The 13,889-nt window shown below is 43.8% G+C and overlaps 1 protein-coding gene across 1 annotated transcript in view; it reads left to right on the top strand.

Annotated features, from left to right (window-relative positions):
* LOC147659356 (serine protease 1-like) overlaps window positions 1–11,825 on the top strand; it is a 32,877-nt gene extending 21,052 nt beyond the window's left edge. Inside the window, exon 5 of the mRNA XM_086951803.1 lies at window positions 11,363–11,825. Coding sequence (XP_086807929.1) covers window positions 11,363–11,512 — 150 coding nt within the window. The 3' untranslated portion in view covers window positions 11,513–11,825. The remainder of the gene's footprint in view (window positions 1–11,362) is intronic.
* Window positions 11,826–13,889: the final 2,064 nt, after the last annotated feature.

The following is a 13,889-nucleotide window of genomic DNA, read 5'->3' as shown; positions in this document are numbered from 1 at the left end:
TCTTGTGTCTTTCTACACCTCTGTTGCCTCTTTCTGCACTTCTCTTCCTTCTTTCTGCACCCCTCGTGCCTCCTTTTGCACCTCTTTTGCTTCTTTCTGTACTTCTTTTCGGTCTTTCTGCACTGCTCATGCCTCTTTCTGCATCTCTCTTGCCTCTTTGAGCATATCTTTTGCTTCTTTCTGCACTTCGGTTGCCTCTTACTGCATTTCTCTTCCTTCTTTCTGCACCCCTCGTACCACCTTTTGCACCTCTTTTGCTTCTTTCTGTACTTCTTTTCGGTCTTTCTGCACTGCTCATGCCTCTTTCTGCAACTCTCTTGCCTCTTTGAGCATACCTTTTGCTTCTTTCTGCACTTCTGTTGCCTCCTACTGCATTTCTCTTGCTTCTTTCCGTGCCTTTCTTCCTCTTTTTTCACATGTCCTACCTCTGAAAGCATAATTAGAAATTTGCATTTAACAAAATGTAGAAATTTACTTTAAAAAGCATAGGTTTCAGGGACGTTATAGTTAGAAATTATCGTTTAAAAAACCTTTGAAATTCACTGAAAAACACATAGGTTTCAGGGACGTTATAATTAGAAATTATCATTTAAAAAACCTTTGAAATTCACTGAAAAAAACATAGGTTTCAGGGACATTATAGTTAGAAATTTTCATTTAAAAAAAACATAGAAATTCACTGAAAAACCATAGGTTTCATGGACGTTATAGTTAGTTGGGCATTTCATTTGTACAAAACCTGAGAAATTCAGCTGTTATAGTTAGTTGAGCTAACTATAACTCGCATCCCCTCAATGCACTGCTGATGATGTCACATATTATATCATTCATGACATGGTCAGTGACATCACTGATGACATCTCAAATGACATCACTGATGACATCATGCATGTGATAATCAGATGCAACTCCTCACACCCTAATATAACCTTTGATACACTCACTCTAAAATACAGACTACCATTTTTGAAATCATACACACACCAAAACCAGTTAGTACATGCCCACTCACTGATTCTTAGGTCTACACACATGTCCACTCATTCACCCATACAGTCACTCATACATGCAGTCACTCATCAATACAGCACTATCATTTGCACTCATACACCTATACAGACACTCACACATCGCCACTCATCCATAGAGTAATTCGCACACCTAATCCATCATGCAAAGAATCATTCACACTCCCGTTTACTCACCTATACAGTTATATACACACCACCTAACTTATTCATAGACATACTAACACAAACTTACTCTCTTATACAATCACTGATACAAGCACACACTCATCGATACAGCCACTCTCACAATCACTCATTCTCACATATAGTCATTTATATACTCCAACACTCACATATACTACCTTTCACATATGTAGTTACTCAATAATGTACCACTGATACATCCATTCACTCACCAACACACCCATACATATACTCACCAACCCATACAGCCCTTTACAGATGCACTCTTGAACCTATAAAATCAGTGAATTATCCACTCACACACCTATGCACAGAGTCACACCCCCACCCACTCACACAGACACTCAGGTACCCATACAGAAACTCAGACAAACATTCAATAACCCATATAGAAACTCATGTAGCTACTCACCATGCCATGCAGCTGCTTACACGCCAACTGACAGACTTAAACAGACATTTACAAAGTTTACTCTGTACCCCATGCATTCAGTAAGACACATTTAATCACTCACTTATACAGTCAGTCATGCACCTACTTAATCATCTATTCAGACACTCATACACCCACTCATACTCCAATACACCTTGACATATATTTATATAAAACATATTTAAACTTTACAGAAACACAGCCACTGGATGATGTCATCAGTGATGTCATTTGAGATGTCATCAGTGATGTCACTGGCCATGTCATGAATGATGTAATATGTGACGTCATCAGCAGTGCATTGAGGGGGCGCAAGTTATAGTTAGCAAAACTAACTATAACGGCCGACTTTCTATGGTTTTGTACAAGTGAAATGTCCAACTAACTATAACGTCCCTGAAACCTGTTTTCAGTGAACATAAATAAATATATATATATATATATTTTTTTCAAAATCCGCTCTGTACGCGCTGACTGCGGCCCCGAGGGAGGTGGCACCAATGCCGGCCGAGCACGCCGGTAATTAAAGTTCCAAAGTTCCAAGATGACGGTGCTCTCAGATCGCAAAATCACACACAACTCCGCTGCTACTCCAAGGGTGTTTATTTTGCTAGCAACATGTTTCGGCTGCGAACAGCCTTGATCACGTTAGGTTGTCGACAGTTTCAACAGCTAATAAAGTGTTGGTGAAAGAAACATAGAAACAGGACTTCTAAGGTGTGGAACAACACCGTCTCAAAACAAAGTTATGCAAAGAAACAGTACCTCATTTCATATTGTAAAGTCATACAATTGGACTATAGAGCCCCACATTATGCATAGACATTGTTATGTTCATAAATCAAATTAAAAATGTGGCAACTTGGTTACACATTTAAAACGATAATTAGACATCTGTACCTGCGTCAAAGAAAATAAAACTGAATTAGTACTTGTTCAAAGGGCAGATAGGAAAGAAATAAACACTGCAATCTCGCCCGCGATATCAATGAAAATCGCCGCCATGTTAGTAGTTTTTACAGACGGCAGAGAACTACGTGGTACTACGCGTTAAATGCATAGAGTACTTGCCGCGAGCACGAAAAACAATATGACAGTCTGCAAGTGCACGCATATGGGCAAACAATATGCACAAAGAAAACAAATATCGTCACACATGCATGAAGTTGCAATAGGTATCAAAGCAGAAAAGATACCTGTGCTCTCCCTGGAATGACGTGTAAGGCCAATACCGTCCCTCAGAAAAGGGGGAGAGAATCTTAGTGAACAAGTGAACACTACAACAAAAAATCTCTATGAGACATAGCAAAGGCACATCGGGCTACCAGTCCCTACAATTTTGCCAAGTTTGGTGGAAATCCATTCAGCCGTTCGGGCTAAAAGTGAGTTCGACCGCCCTATGGAAATTAACATGCAGAAAACACATTTTGGGATCCCCCTTTTATCTCAGCCCCCGCTTGACGAATCCCCCCCAAACTTTCAAGGAAATACCGGCGCTCCGCGAGGCAAATTTGAGATAACTTTCAGTCAGATTTGTCAACCGGCGCCAAAGTTATTCACAATAGAATTTTGAGATTTTGCATTGAAAAAAATTCTAACTATACCTACTGGCGACCGCCAGTAGGTAATATATATATATATGTATATGTATATATGTATATATATATGTATATATATATATGGATTTATATGTATATATATATATCCACCCTAAATTCGGCGAAAAAAGCTTTGATGGCCACTAGCAGCGGCGGGCCGAGACGGGATCGCCACTCCCCCGTATTCCATCGACAGTCGTTCTCCCTTCTAAACAAGAACGATATCCAGGCCACAGTTCCGTTTCAAAGTGTATTTATTTCAACTTGAACAAGGGAACTTGCTTCCCGAAACGCGTCGAGTGCGTTCTTGAAATAAATACACTTTGAAACAGAACTGTGGCCTGGATATCGTTCTTGTTTAGAAGGGAGAACGACTGTCGATGGAATATATATATATATATATATATATATATATATATATATATATATATATATATATAAACATCTGCTTGTATGTATGTAATATTTTAATTTATTTATGTCTGTAGCTTTGTATTGTACGCATGTGATATTTTCCGGCATGTATGCATGAAGTATTTGTATGTATGTGGTATTTGTAAGCATTTTTATATGCGATTTTTAATGTACGTGGCACTTGCATTATCTATGTTTGTATGCATGTGGTTTTTGTATGTATGTTCATATGTGGTATTTGCATATAATTATGTTTGTATATTGATATGAGTGTGGTAAGTGTATGCATGTTTTATGTATTTGGTATCCTTTCTGTGGGAAATTGGGTTATTGGTCTTGGTGATGGGTGAAACACTAATCAAGCATCAACTACAACTCCTTTCAGGGTGAAGTCAAAAGTGAACTCCAAATTAACATGTACTCAACTCCCTGGTAGCTTGGCACAGAGCGGGCAGGCTTAACTTATATGTAATGTGTAAAGTATTTATGCAGCACTTCAAACATTAATAAAGTGAAAAGACCACACAAGAAAAATCCCACACCAAGTTAGAAGACTAGAGTCAAATTTAATAAAATATTTGAAATCAAATTGACAAAAATCCCATCAGTAAGACTGGAGATGTGCAATTTTAAAGATTTAAGTAAAAATAGTGCCTACAAGCACAAAGCGCCAACTGTGGTTATCTGGTCATGGTGGACTGGGACAGAGTCACAAGTCCAGGTCGACTATGATGAAGCGCGGGTGGGAACCAGCGACTAAGTTAGCCCGCGGAAAAAAAGTACCTTAAATCCTGGTTGTGGAGCGTTGCGAGATCCTGCATCGAGGATGTGTCGTGCAGCAGCGTTTCCAAGGAGCTGCGGAGTTCAATGCAAAATCCTTCATCGAGGATGCATCACGCAGCAACGGTTCTGAGGTGCTGCGGGACCTTGCTTTGAAGATGTATCCAACAACAGTCGCTCTGAAGCAAAGCTGGGAGGAGATAAGTTGTGCAGCATTGGTTCTGTGCAAGACCACAGCTGGGTTGGCACCTTCAGGCTTACTTACGAAGGTCCAGGATTGGGGTGGAACCGCATGGGGGTAAGAGTCTGTGATTGTCCTGGGTTCAAGATGCCGGTCCAGTTCTTCTCATTCTTGCAGCACAGCAGTCCGTCTGAGTCTTCCACAGGTCCAGAGGTGTACCGAAGAGTTGGGACTGAGGGTCCAATATTTATACTTGGTGCCAGCTTTGAAGTTGGAAAAGGTTCTGGAGGTTTCCGCCCCAGAGATGTTTGGAATTTACAGCCCCCCCCCCCCCCCCCTCAGCCCTGGCCTCAGCTTGCCTGGGATCACAAAAGACTAGCGTGAAACCTTTTGTGAGTGTGCTGAGACAGAGCCTTTATGATGTGTAAGTGTGGTAGGGGACAGCTCCTCTGCCCTATCAAAGCAGTGATGGCCCATCCTGCCGACACCTATTCCCCCTTTGTCTCATGATCTGGGAATAATACACAAAGACCAACTGCCAGCTGCACCTAGTCATGTGACCTTGATACAGGCTGCAGGCACAAAATGATTGGGACAAGAAAATGGCAGCATTCTAAAAGTGGCATTTTCAGGATTGTGACTTAAAATCTAACTTTAACCATTAAAGAGGTTTACAAATTAAAAATTTTTAAACACCAAACTCAAAATTTCTACCAGCTTTAAATTGAAAGTTTCAAAAAGATCAATTGATGGGACCGAATGCAGAACAATGTCATACATTCACCCCAGTACAGAGATCTGCGCCTAAATCCATAGTTTTTTGCTCACCATGCCATTCCAGCCATATGTTCCAGCCATATGTAAATCAGTCTTCACCCAGTGCCTCATGGGAACAGTCCAGCCCGAACTGCCAGGCCAGGTCCTCCCTGGACTGGAATCAAGACTCCTAGGACCGGTTTCGGGCTTTCAGCGTTCATCAGCCCGGATAGCTTGACTCCAGTGGCATGGAGAGCACAGGACCCATGTCCAAGCATACCTGTCCCACTCGTGGTGACAAATGCTTGATGGACAGAATTCCATCCATCAAGTGTTTCTTTTGCATACATTCAATTGAAAGTTATCACTTAATAAATGTGGTAAACCAATATTATCCAATGGGAAAGGTAGGCCTTGCAGAAGTGGAAAACAAATTCACAAGCTTTTCACTACCAGGACATGTGAAATGTAAGACCACATGGTCAATTCTTTGAATACACTGCAACCTGATGTATTGACTGTTTAAGGCGTACTGTAGGGTTAACTTATTAGTATTAAAAAGGTAGGTTTAGTCCTGGCAAAAGGTTTATTTTGCCAGGTCGAAATGGCAGTTTCAAACTCTACTACAGGCTGCAATGGCACACCTGAGATGTTCAAAGGGCCACAATCAGTGCTTCTTCCCCCTAGTAGCAGTTCATTTACAGGCCTTGGGTACTTGTAGTTCCATCTTACTAAGGACAGACAAGTAAATTAAATGCGCCGTGTGGGTTTAAGCCACTTTCACTTTGTTTAACCGAGAGAGCACCAGCACAATGGCACTGACAAGCAGTGGTAAAATGCACAGTCCTAAAAGTCAACAAAAATGGGTTCAGAAAACAGGGGGATGAATGCAGAAAATTTGCGGATGACCCTAAAGAAAGGGCCAAGTTCAACAAGAGCCTCTCCAGCCAAAAGCCAGGGTAGACTAATCAATACCGTGATGGGCCTCTCTGCTTCAGCAAAGAAACGTGGTGGAAGCCCCTCTTATGGAGTAGCACTCGTCAGTTCTATGCAGCTCTGAACTTAGTTTGATCCCACTGTCTACACTCTCCGGGATCACTGGGGGAACGCTTCTCCTTTCGTCTGAACCCCTTCTGTGACGCGCCTGACCTTAACTTGCTCAGAGATGTATCTCAGTAGGGAGTTAGTAGCACCATGACCAACAAATTCATGTGGCCCATTCCGTCCCTTAGATCAGACTTCAGTCCCCAACCCAAGTAACAACATGTCCACAAGGAAGGTGACCAACAGAGGCCACTGACAGCCATCAGGGTCAAGAGCCAGGCCCCGGGCCATCCACTGGCAAGTGAGGCTCCAAGCTGGGGCGTTAGGCAGCCTCTCTACCAGCCTTGGGGCTGGCAAGGAGTTTCCTTTGGGCTCCTGAGGGTTTTCTACCCTCTGAGCGTTCTCCACCCTACTTCCACACTACCTACCACCAATTCAAGGGTGGTATTCTATTCTGGACTTACAGACCAGGAAAGTCCCTCTGAAGCTGATCAGGGGACAGTGATGATTCCTCCCTCACCCGGACCCTTCATATAGGCTCCTGTACCCAGTGCTTGGGAGTGGCATTCCCAGAAAACTGAACTGTCAGAGAGTCCTGGGCGGCCAACCCTGTCAGCTCTCCTGGTACCAGAGGCAACCTGTTATCCGAAATGCAGTCTATGAGTATCTGGGGACCAACTATGACCCTCCTCTGGATCATCTCCCAATTCCAGGGATACCAGGGCCATAAGGCGGAAAAAACCCTGCCCCTGGACTTGAGTTATCCTAGACATCTGGTGGTGAACTGCTTTGAAAAAAACAACCTTTCTCATACAATAGTCTGGCTCACTCCGGTGTCCCTCAAAGCAGCGTCAGGGATCGAATTTCACCTTTTCTTGGTGGAGGTGACAACTTGTACCTCAGAGATCACAAGCTCACCTTCTGAGTCTTTCTCCCACCTGAGGGGGATCATGGCACCATTTATGACCTGTGCCTGAGGGGTTCTTCCCCCTAAGGCCACATCAGCGCTTCTAGAGAGGTCCCACCTGTGTGGGGTTTCTTAGGACAGACAGAGTGCCAATGCTTGTTTCCTGACTAGGAGTAGCCAAAGCAGAGGGTTTGGAAATGGGGTGCCCTGGGCCCCTGCAGACAGGATATCCAGCATGTTTATCAGAAGGGGCTTGGGACCCCTTTCCCCCCACTGCGCTCTGGGACTTGTCAGGGTCTCCTTTAACGTCGGCCTCACTGTGCTGATGGGAACCTGAAAAACCCTTCTTGGAATCGCTCCCAAGAACAGTCTTGTTGTCAACAAAACATGTACTAAGCAAGTGCTTTCCAAAAACAAGATTGCTCAACCCAGGTAAATCATTCACTTTACTTCCCCGCACCGAGACATTGAGTGCCTTGGGGTTGTAATCAAGGAAATCCACTCAACTGGTTCTGCAACTCTCGGCTATCCCCGAACCTGATTCTGTACTTCTCCGGGGTGAGCCCAAACTTGCTAATAAGGATGGTTTTCATGGGTGTGTTCTTAATCTGGTGCTTGGAATTTCCTGTCTCCCTGCCCTGGCCCTAGGTTGTCTGAGGGCACAAAAAACTAATGTGAATCCCTTTGTGAATGTGCTGAGGCGAAGCCGTTGTGACGTGTACGTTTGGTAGGTGACAGCCCCCCATCAAGTCAGAGATGGCCCCCCTGCCAACACCTATTCCCTCTTTGTCTCATAGTCTGGGATTAATACACAAAGACCAACTGCCAGCTATGCCTAGTCATGTGACCAAGGATACATAATAAGGCACCAAATGGTTGGGATGAAAAAAATGCCACATTTCTAAAAGTGTTTTAAGAAGACAGTGGTTCTTGTGCGGCCAAATAAATGGCCCTCAAAAAGAAGCCCTGGAATTAGCGTCAGCCGTGAAAACAGCAGTAATGATTGTCAAGAGTAGGCGATTAATGCTGGAGGGAGCAATTAAGGGGTATGCACAGGGACAAGAGTAGATTTAGAGAATTATTATATATTGTACGATTTATTTCCAGCAAAAAATCATATATAGTTCAAGTGCTCACATAAAAAAAGTGAAAACAAGAGTGCTTTGATGAGTGAGGGTGACTTTAAAAAAAATTACATCGCATTATCAACACATATATGGACTCTTCAGAAACAATTTATACAATGCATTCACTCAGCACGCACCTATCACCTAAACGAGGAAGTAGCCCGCTCGTCCGGTTCAGAATGATTCATGCAGTCGCCCACAAAATTCAGCTTGCTCACATATTACTGGTCCTGAAGATGATCTCTAGCCATTGAGATCGAAACGCCGTCGACACCGACAAGAAGAACTCCTTGGGGCTTATTTACCAGCCTCTTGAGCCACTTTTGAGTCATTTGTAACATGGGGAAAGTGACGCAAAGGTGGCTTAAGAGGCTTGTAAATACTCCCCCTTGTACTTTGTATAAATTGTTTCTGAGGAGTTCATATATGTGTTGTCAATGTGATGTAATTTTTTAAAAAGTCACCCTCATTTATCACAGCATGCCTGTTTTCACTTTTTTTTATGTGAGCACTTGAACTATATATGATTTTTTGCTGGAAATTATTCGCATAATATATAACAATTCTATGTATCTACTCTTGTCCATGTTAATACCCCTTTATTGCTCCCTCCAGCATTAATTGCCTACTCCTGACAATCATTACTACTGTTCTCAAGCCTGGCGCTAATGCCAGTGCTTCATTTTTCAAACCATTTGTTTGTGCACACAAGAACCACTGTACTCTCAATACATTGATTCGCCCCAGGTTTGAATATTGGAGTACAATTGTTCACTATAACACAAGTTTCTAAAAGTGGCGTTTTTAGAATTGTGACTTAAAGTCGGATTTTTCTATAAAAGCAGGCATTAAATTACAATTATTTACACTAAAATTGAGATTTCTACCTGCTCCCAATTGAAAGTTATCACTCATTAAATGTAATAAGGTAACCAAATGTTATCCTATGGGAGAGGTAGGCCTTGCAGTAGTGAAAAATCAGGACATACAAAACTTAAGAGTGCATGTCCAACATTTAAAAAATACTTGACCCTGCCCCATGGTCTGTTTAAGGCCTAACTTGGCGGTGATTTCTATGTATAAAAAAGGAAGGTTTAGGTCTGGCAAAAAATTTATTTTCCAGGCCGAAATGATAGTTTGAAACTGCACACACAAGCTCTGCAGTTGTTGTGAGGATTCTGCACCTACACAGAACTATGCACAGGAAAACAGGACCTCTGTGTATAAGGGTGTACCAACCTATCACCTTAGTACCCAAAATCCCCAAACCGACTAGCTATAGTGTTTCATTCATTCTCCTCCAAAAATCAAGAAGCTACAAATGATTAGACAAACCAGAACACAACGCTCCCAACTCTCTCAGGAATCGCGGTAGCAAGACAAACCCATTTGCTCGCTCACTCGTACTTGTCCAGAATAAGAATTGGCAGAGTCACTGTAATAGTTCAAAATATTTATTTTAACTATCGTGCTCTACATTACAGTATACCAGCCACTACCAGCAGCGAAATGCATAAACTTAACACAGTTAGCATTGTTACAATTCCATAGAGTACAAAGGGTGAAGTCATTTTATAAAGACAGTGGAATAAGGACTATAAGGCCTAACCACCCTCCCTTGACTGGAAGAGGTTTAGTATATAAAAGAAGATCTCTGGTCTTTGACAGCAGACCCCATACCTTAAAGCCTGGATGCAAGGTTTACATCATAGGATCAGCAGAGCTCTTCTCCATGGAAGGGCTTTCTCCAAGTGTGTTAAAACAACATGCATCCCGTGATATCAAAGCACGAGTCTCCAGCACTGCAGCTGTGTTTAGCATGTTTTCTCTAGGTGCTAGGGACTGACCAGAACAGAATAACAAGGGGCATTGTTTATCGACCTTGCACATCTTGTTCAGACTAAACTCCAGGAACTCAGCAGAAAACGTGAAAGGCAGACAGTGCTCATGTTTTAGGCATAAAGAGAGTCTTGCAAAAATAAAGTCATGTAGTAACGTGCGCAAAAGCCACATCATGGCAGCAAATCTCATGCCAACTTAGCAATGTCGACAATATCCCTAAGGGCCATATAACACAGTGGCAGGCCTGAGACATGTTTAAAAGGGCAACTTATGAGGGTGCCACAATGAATGCTGCAAGCCCACTTGAAGCATTTCATCTACAGGCTATGGGCAGAGGTAGTAGCAGTTTAATAGGGACTTGCAAGCAAATTAAATGTGCCAATCGGGTGCAAGCCAATTTCACCATATTTAAGGAAGAGAGTACAGGCACTTTAGCATTGTTCAGGTGTGTTAAAGTGCACAGAATTCTAAAAGACAACCAAAAAGGTTCAGAAAACAGGAGTGTGGCAGCAAAAACTTTGGGTCTGACCCTGCAGAAAAGGCCAAGTCCAACAACTACATTTTTATATCCTATGTGCAAATATAGATATGTGGTTATGTACTTGTTTGAATGTTGATATATTTGTGGTATTTGTGACACATACCTCTAGCAGGCAGCTGAGAGCAGGACATGCTTGAAGGTCAGTTATCCTTATGCACATACCTCTGGGTGACAATGTTTGTGACTGTCATCACATTACTCCCTCCTCTGGAATGTCAACCCATGCACCCACACATTGACTTTACAGAACACACCCACACACACAGACCCACACACACACACACATGCACACACACGCACACGCACACACACACTCACACACACGCACACCCACACACACAAGCACAAACACGCACGCAGCATCCACCCAACCATGCCAGGGTCCAGTACCTGCCTGCTTCTGTGGCCATGTGTTTTGTGGCTTCTACAAAGCTCTTTGCCACTGTCCACTGTTCTCCTGCCTATGAGGTCTCTAGTGAGTGACCCCCTAGTTACCTCCTCTCTCATGTGTTTTCTCCTCTGCAGGGTGACTCTGGGGGGCCTCTGGTTTGCGGCGATGAGCTCATGGGTGTGGTCTCCTGGGGAAGGGGCTGCGCACAGAAGAACTACCCTGGGGTCTATGTCCCAGTCTGCAAGTACATCTCATGGGCGGAGGAAACCATGGCCAAGAACTAAGGAATGGATCGCCAACGGGTGCCCACTGGACAGCTCGGAGCGCTTCAACATCAATACGCGGCACCCTATACGGGATTGGACAATAATGGGGGGTCTCCCATCCCACCTCGATCAATGCGACTTGTGTGGGGTTTCCACACCGCCTCGTTTACTGGTGTGGGGTTCCATCCCCACATTGGTTACTGGTGTGGGGTTTCCATAACCAGCTCAATCACTGCCACAGTGTCTGTCGCTCCCGCTTATTCGCCAGTCGCGATTGATGTGCCCGCTCATTCATGGTGCTTGCAATAAAGATTGGTTCTTCTGTGGACAAGAGAGCTGTCGCGTCATTGAATGAAAGTCCCCTCCTTAGGAGAGATATTGATTGCCTCAGGTGTGCTCTGATCTAAAGTTCAAGGAGGGAACAAACAAAAACTTAACTCTAAGAGTTCCATTTTTGGAGGGCTCCGAAGTTACTGGGTCACCAGGGGGCTCTCACTTCTGGTGCCCAGGGGGCCCATTACTTACACCCTCAAACTGGCAACTGTATATGTCTTCTAGCGCTTGGCTCTCAGAGTAAAAAGGCAGAGCTCACACCATGCAAGCACTCACAAGATGGCAGCTGGAAAGTCCGGTTGAAACCCTTGCAAAAGGGGCTTTGCAAACCACGTGCGGTGCTAAACACAGACCCTACGAAGGTTTCAGTGGACACATAACACAAGACATCTCGACCAGGCCCTTGAGTTTGAAGGCTTCTTAAGCGTTCCTGCCCCAGCAAACCCTAATCCAGGAATATGAGCTTTTGGAAAACTCTACAAAGTAAGACAATGATCAAAAGTCAGCTACTGGCTTTGTAAAGGGTGGGCACATTGGACCCGATTCATAGAACTAACTTAAGACAAAATCCTAACCTTACTGCCATTTTTGTATTCTCAGAAGGCACTTACTCGTTTCGGTATTCACAGAAGTTAGGAGTCCTAACTTTACTCCTCCTCAACTGAGAAGAATCCTAACTTTCGGGATTTACAGAAGGCATTTAGGAGTCCTAAAGTTAGGACTCCTAACTTCTGTGAATACCTAAATGAGCAAGTGCCTTCTGTGAATACCAAGATGGTAGTAAGTTAGTTAGGTTTTTCTCCTAGTTATGCTGCCCTTGTAAATAGGGTGCAGCGTCAAAATCAATTGGTGTTGCTGTGGAATGCCCTACACAACCCCCACTGCCCGCCCCTTTCATGCCATGTATAGAGTGAAACAGGGGCTTATTGACAAGGCAGCGTTAAGCCACGTTAAGTGGCGGAACGCTGACTGGGCTTTCCCTTTCGCCACTACAATGTCCAAAAAAGTGACGTTAGGTGTGGTGGCGATAGGGGCTTGTAAATATGCCCCTTGGTTTCTAGGCACAGTAATTTGTATACAAAGCAGCACCTGTGGCCTCTGTACCAGGAGCCGATCTGGAGATGACTGTAAGGTTCAATATACTTGTAGAGTTTGATGGTCGAAGCTTACAAATGACTCAGCGGTTCAGTGCAGCTCCATTTGGTCTAAAATCAAATGATATTATTATAAATCTCCCCCACTGACGTGTCAGGAGGTGTGGATTCTATTAAAGACACGGAGGCCAAGATCATGACTTAACTTCTTTACTTGCAGCTCTAGCAGCAAAGTGAAAGAGAACATAACATGGAAGCAAACTATAGGCAAAAGTATGAAGGAGGTCAGCTGTCTAGATCAGCTGTGACCTCATGTGCGATCCACCAATCAGTGAACACTCTCTGGTATAAGAGCAGGACCCGTCCTCTTCCTTTTCATAATCGCAGAGCAATCCCAGGAGTCCACCTCAGACATGCCTCGACTGGAGGCATAAACGATAAACCTGAAACATTCCAGAGTAGAAAGGTATCCATCTGAAAGGCGCCATCTAGGACCACGACTGCGTTCAAGCTGGAAGAAAAAAGTATCTTTAACTATTCAGGAGGGTGGGGTGGGATAATCTTCGCCTCCGTTTTCTTTAATAGAATCAGAACTTCCTGCAACGTTAGTGGATGAGATTTACATTCAATTACAAGACCAGGCGGCTGCTGAAATAAAGGCTTTAGAGGCCACAGCTCCTCTGAATGAAAGGGAGTCGAACAAGGTAATGTCTGTGCCCACCTCTGCCATGACCCGTCTAACCCACCTGGACACAGTGGAAGGAGACTCAGGGGCACAAGGGTTCTTGAAAGATATCAGCGTTGGGACACTGATGGAGGGTGAAAAGCAGCAGTTTGGGATTCATAACACTGAAGGCAAGAGACCAGAAATAACTTCTTACATTCATGGAAAGCAGGGTAAACAATCGAGGATGAATGTGTGTGTGTGCGTCTGGGAAGATGAAATGCTGCCCCCCGCGGAGAAAATG

This window comes from Lissotriton vulgaris, unplaced genomic scaffold (assembly GCF_964263255.1).
Source record: "Lissotriton vulgaris unplaced genomic scaffold, aLisVul1.2 SCAFFOLD_2194, whole genome shotgun sequence".
Taxonomy (NCBI): Eukaryota; Metazoa; Chordata; class Amphibia; order Caudata; family Salamandridae; genus Lissotriton; species Lissotriton vulgaris.
The sequence above is the reverse complement of the archived record's forward strand: the minus strand, read 5'-3'. Positions and strand labels throughout refer to the sequence as shown.